At 38.8% G+C, this 6,000-nt stretch overlaps 1 protein-coding gene across 1 annotated transcript in view; it reads right to left on the reverse strand.

Annotated features, from left to right (window-relative positions):
- Nucleotides 1-6,000, reverse strand: part of LOC129360620 (alpha-1,3-mannosyl-glycoprotein 4-beta-N-acetylglucosaminyltransferase B) — a 42,286-nt gene that overhangs the window by 17,856 nt on the left and 18,430 nt on the right. Inside the window, exons 2-4 of the mRNA XM_055030949.1 lie at nt 5,569-5,748; nt 5,126-5,288; nt 3,290-3,422 (exon numbers count right to left, since the gene is read on the reverse strand). Coding sequence (XP_054886924.1) covers nt 3,290-3,422; nt 5,126-5,288; nt 5,569-5,748 — 476 coding nt within the window. The remainder of the gene's footprint in view (nt 1-3,289; nt 3,423-5,125; nt 5,289-5,568; nt 5,749-6,000) is intronic.

A 6,000-nucleotide genomic window follows, 5' to 3' on the forward strand; every position in this document is an offset into this window, starting at 1 on the left:
TAGGGCAGAAAGTGATGGACGGTTTAAGGAGGCTTTCAGATGTCCATGAAATGGGAGCTCCAGACAATAAAAATATTAAAACTGAGAAATTAAAACCATGCTAACATAGACAGAAAAACAATCAAACAAAGACTGCAGAGGAAACATCATGTCTAATATTAACCCACTGATGTCAGCTCATAACTAAAGAAACAAAGCGAAACTGAAGAACTATAAAGCAAAAAGCTAATTAGGAAAGAAAACCTTTGCTCTAGTTATACAGAAAAAAGATCTGCCAATTCAATGAGTACTGGGGTCAATTTTCAACAGTTACCGACTTAAATAAACCTCCTATATTTTGTTGAAAACTTACTTAAAGGTTTGTTTTGTTTCATTTCAGATGTTCAGATATTTTTCCCAAGAAACTAAACAAAAGCACTGGAAAGGATTTTGTGTTTAACAGTTACCAGCTTCTGAACATATATAATTAAAAAGTTTAATAGAGCAAATTCTTATAAAACCAGACACAAAAACCCCTGGAAAAACATTTCTCTCTCTAAAAATTTATTTCATTGTGAGAAAATAAATTTTCTGCAGTATTTTTTAAAGGTGGGGGAATTTGGCCTAAAATCTGGGGGGAAAAACCCCCACAATAAAAACATATAAATATTAAATAAAAGCAAAACAACTCCTTTTGTATTTGTATTAATGAACATAAATATATTTATAGAAATAAGTCGTAATAAAATGGATTTATTCTTATATGTATTTTCTTTTTTTAAAATTATTCAGCACATTATATAATAAAATTAATATATAAAGGAAGAAAATGAAATTTTGGTCCTGCGTAACAAAATCAGTTCATAGTCAGTTTTTTCAGTTGTTTTCATGAGATAAAATAGAATCTGGGTTGAACTTATGGTTCAGACGTGAACAATGAACATGAGCATGAAACCAGAACCAGCAGTGATTTAAATTATAAAATTGGTCCAAATAACAACTGAAAACCGAACAGGAGACTGAAAGAAGTAAATTTCAGTTCAGTTTATTTGTAGAGAGAAAGGGAAGGAAGCGATGTGAAATCACTGTAACCTTCTGTCTTCCGAGATCTGGGAAAACTCTCAACTCAGTTTCTACAGCGGATCAGAACAGGTCCAGACATAGAAACATCTGCATGAATGAGGGGAACAGCCAACAGATCCAGAAGAAGTAGCAGGTTCTCTAGTAAAACTAAAGGCTCAGAATGATGAAACAGAATCACAACATGGCTGCTTTCTCCGCCTGCAGCAGCTGAAAGCTGCATGAAGGAGAGTCAGTGACATTATCACTGTGTGTGTGTGTGTGTGTGTGTGTGTGTGTGTGTGTGTGTGTGTGTGTGTGTGTGTGTGTGTGTAATTGACCATCATGAAAGTGTATTGATGCGTGTTTCTTCACATTATTTGTAAAGGCCACTGGTTTAGCTAATGAGCACACGTGCAGGGACACACACACATTCTTGTATTTTTCAGTTTCTCAGAACCACCAATGAACCCACTTTTTTTAAAGCCACTTTTTGACGACATGGTCGCGATATTAAATAGGGTAGAAATACAAGAACACACTGACATGTTGTGGTGTCTCTCTTTGTAACATTCATTTGTCTCCTAGAGGCTCTCAGGGGCCTTATCACCATTTTCAGCATTTATGAGGCAGTTTGTGGTATTTTAATCTGAAAAGCACCAGTGGAGGTAAATAGGAAGTTCACGTAAATAACAACTTCCTGTTGCTCAGATCTTCTTTCTGAAGCTTTCTCCCTGACAGATCAGTCACGAATAATAAACTCTGCAGTTTCACTTTTCAGTAATCAGATGCAGATTCAGCACCTTCAGGATTTTCTCCATATTTTAGTCCAAACAGAAGCTGAAGCTTCCTGCCAGGCCTCAGATGTGATCAGGAGTGAAAATCCCTCCATCAATCAGACAAAGACCGAAGCTACAGCAGATATGCTGCTGTCTCTACACCAGGTGTCTAAACTTATTGACATGTGGGCCAAAATCTGAATCAGAAGTTCTCACAGGCCAAAGAATTAAAAATAAAATATAAGCCAAGCAAATAATGTTGCCCAATTTTATGTGAAAGGGATGCGATCAATCCAAGACTTGAAAATGATTTTGCACATATGCTAAATTAAAAGAAAGAACGATAGTGTTTCAAATTCACTTGGACTTGATTAAGCAAATGTATTCTCAGTTTTTAAAACAGAATTATGATTGGTTCTTTCTAAACACTTCAACAAATTTAAAGAAACTAGTTTGGATGCAGCAAAGTCTCATCATAAACATGGTTCTACTTATTATAAAAAGGTTGGTCATAAAAAGACAAATACACTGCAAAAACACAAAATTTTGCCAAGTATTTTAGGTATAGTTTCTAGTGCAAATATATCAGTACATTTGAAATAAGACAAAGCTAAAAAAGTAACATTTTAGCAACATCTGTTTTAAGATTCAGGATTCAAAATTACTCTATCAATCCCAACAGGAACATTATTTTGTCCAAACAGCACACAAAAAATAAAAATATAAACATTGTACAAAACACAATGAAAGCAAATACTGGAATTACCAAATGTGCACTACAAGAGGAACAGTTAATAATTCTTGAATGTTGATAAAAAGTTCTGCAATGGAGTGGTGACCTTTCCAGGTGACCCCCCCCTTTCGCAACCTGACCCCAATGGGACCAGGTTGAAAGAAAATGGATGGATAAGAAAAGTTCTAGTTCCATTCATAACAAGACATTTTTCTCATGCTATCAAAGCAAAAATCTTAGAACTTTTTTATCAATATTAAAGACTCGTTGACCTAACAAAGCTTGTTTTAGATAGCTGTCTAGTTTGAAGAGATATTTGCTCTTCAAACTAGACAGAATACTTGGTTGGATTTTGTGTTTTGTAGTGTCAGAGTGCATTTTTACTCACTGTAAAGAAAAGATCTTTGATCAGTAAATGCATCAAAGACACTCATGTCCAAAGACAGGAGGACAACCATGGACAGCAGTGGACTTTATCAGAGTCATTATGTCTGGCCAGTTCTGGACTGGCCAGAACTGAACACATGGAGCAGCGACCTGATCTCCAGCTTTCAGCCGCCAGCTGGGTTCTGCTTCAGCCAAACGCGGAACTTAAATGTCTGACCATAAATTAAGCTCCCACTAGTTGGAGCAGCCATGTTTCTCTACAACAAGGAGCGTAGGGTCCCCACAACATAGTATGTGTCAAGAAAATGGTCCTTACAACATATTACAAACAAACGCACGCGCACACACAGACCTCTGCGATGAGGACGACAATGACGCAATCGTCCTTCTCCACCGGGCTGAGCTCCGACATCAGAGAGCTGAGTGTGTCCGTCAGGTAGGAGTGGACCTCCCTCTTCACACTGGGGACGCCCATCACTATGGGACTGGAGACACAGGAACCATCAGCAGCTGGGAACAGAGTGGTCTGGAAGGGACTGAACTGGTGCTGGTCTGCACCGGTATTAACAAAGATGAATACTACTTCGCTCATTTGAATGAAACAATTTTCCTAGGAAGGTTGGACCATAAAAAAATATTATTGATGAAGTGAATTTTTGTTTTTGAAATTGTAAATTTTTTCATCATTATCTGTCATTTATTTTTAAACCATGTGGCCCAGCCCTAATTCCTAGTTTCTATTTAAAGATATTCATGAGGGTGAGCAGTACTTCTGTCCCAGAGAACATTAAAAAAATTAAGTGATTAAATAAAAAAATCTGCAGAATGTGCCAATTTTTATCTGACTAACAGATTCTCAAAAATATTGATTCCTAAAATAGTTTTCAGTTGCAGCTCTACGTTAAAGCCCAAACTCTGGGAAAGAGCTGCTAGGGAGATAATATCGGTACTGTAACAGAACTACGAACACATAATTGAACCTTAAGGTTCTCATAATGTACAGCATCCTTACAACTATAAAATTTTCCAGCTGTCCTCATGACCACTGGTAGACAAGAACACACACACACATACACAGATAAGCAGCACATGTATCTCTTCCTGTTTCTTATCTCTGTCCTGCACTGAATTATCAAACACTTCCAGGGCAACAAACCACTATCGCTCAATCATAAATACATTTCACTTCACTTAGCTGTGCACCCACACACATGCAGTCCTACACACACACATTTAGCCATCCACACACATACTCAGCTGTGTAAAACATTGATTTACATTTTCCAGTGTATTTGTTTTCACTGGTTTTATCTGTGTTTATAGCCATATGAAGCAGCAGGAAATGGTTTACTAAAGAGAAAAAAAATCACTTCATGAATAAATGAGACTTCACACACCCACATCACACCACACCATGCACACGCAGTGACGTTGCTCAGGCGTCTGTATTTTACCCCCAGGGCCAGTGGCTGCGTCACAGTGGTCTCAGTGGCTGTGTGTCTCCAAGCGGAGGTCTGTCCCCGTGCTGCCGGTGCAGCCAGGACTCAGGTGTAATTCAAGAAGTTTTGCCTTATTTCTTTCTGTATTTAACCTCCTCCTGCATACGGTCTGGTCTTATCCGACCTCTGTTATGCTTTTATTTCATTATTTTTTATTTAATCAAGATTAATTTTTCATTTCACGCTCATTTTAACCTCATTTCATCCTGGTATTAAAAGGTCTGCATTTTATCCAGACTTCTTTTATTAATTTTCTCTTGGTTTCATCCTATTTTTTTTATTCCAATTTTACTTTCACTTTGACATAATATTTTAATAGTTGTGCCTCATTTTTATTTATGTTTTGATTTTGATTTTATTAGTTATTCTTTCAATCAAAGTTTATTTCTATTTTACCTTGATTGAAGCTCCATTTTGCCCTAATTTCATCCTGGTTTTAATCTCCGTTTATCCAGATTTTTTATTAGTTTTCTGATGTTATCCTGCCTGCTTTTGCTGTAGTTTATTCTAATTCCAACACCAACTGTGAAGTACGGTATTGGAGGTATGGTGATGTGGGCTTGGTTTGCATGTTGCCATCATTGACCGAACAAAGACCTGAAACCCAACAGCAGATCTAACAGAAAGAGGAGTTTCCCTCGCTAGTTCTGTTCCAGGTTCTGGTTCAGCAGAACCTGGAACAGATACACAGCAGCCGGTGTATCTTACCTCCGGTGCGTCCCTGGCCCAGGTGAATGGCGGGCAGCAGGCTGTCCTCGCGGCTCAGCAGGTGAGGAAGATGGTGGAAGATGGAGGGAAGCTGCAGGATGTTTTTACTGCTGCTCACGTTCCACAGTTTCAGCCGCGTTTCCTCTGAGGAACCAGAACCAAACAACACATTTTACTTCTTTCATCCTTCCTTCTCTTTCTTTTTTACTTTCTTTCTTGTTGGTTCTCAACCAGTCATTAATTTGTTTAACAGATAAAACACTGAAGAGGAAAATTCAGAGAAAACCTCCCAGACTGATTTGTCTCGACTTAAACTCTTCCATCGTGATTTTCTGTAAATATCTGATTTGTGCCACGTTGCCACCGTACTCATTAAGTTAAGTGAAATCTGCTGCTCCTCCTCCTGCTGCTCTTCATCACTGACCTGACAGGCTGCTCCAGGTGCGGTTGATGTCCCGCAGCGCCTGCTTCTCTGCGATGGCCCGCTTGATCTCCTCTAGAACCAGGTTCAGCTCCTTGGAGCGCCGCAGGTTCTCCTGCTCGGCCGAGTGCAGGCGCTCCCTCAGGGCCAGGAACTCCCTCTGGTAGATGTCCACCACGTCTCCTGAAGGGGGAGCACACAACCACAATGTCACCACCACCATCATCGTCATCATCAACAGGTAGATGGTGGAGGACATGATCTGAGCTTCCTGTTTTATTCTGATAGGACTTCCTGTTCCAGGTTTAGCTGGTTATCCATCTAAATGTTTTGGCTACAGGTTGTTTATGCTTTCATTACATTTTTTGCACAAAACCATTCTCAGATAATAAGATTTCAATCTGTTCAGTTCTGCCTGTCTTTAGTTGTTTCAGG

Source organism: Poeciliopsis prolifica, unplaced genomic scaffold, assembly GCF_027474105.1.
Source record: "Poeciliopsis prolifica strain line A6 unplaced genomic scaffold, Auburn_PproV2 SCAFFOLD006, whole genome shotgun sequence".
Taxonomy (NCBI): Eukaryota; Metazoa; Chordata; class Actinopteri; order Cyprinodontiformes; family Poeciliidae; genus Poeciliopsis; species Poeciliopsis prolifica.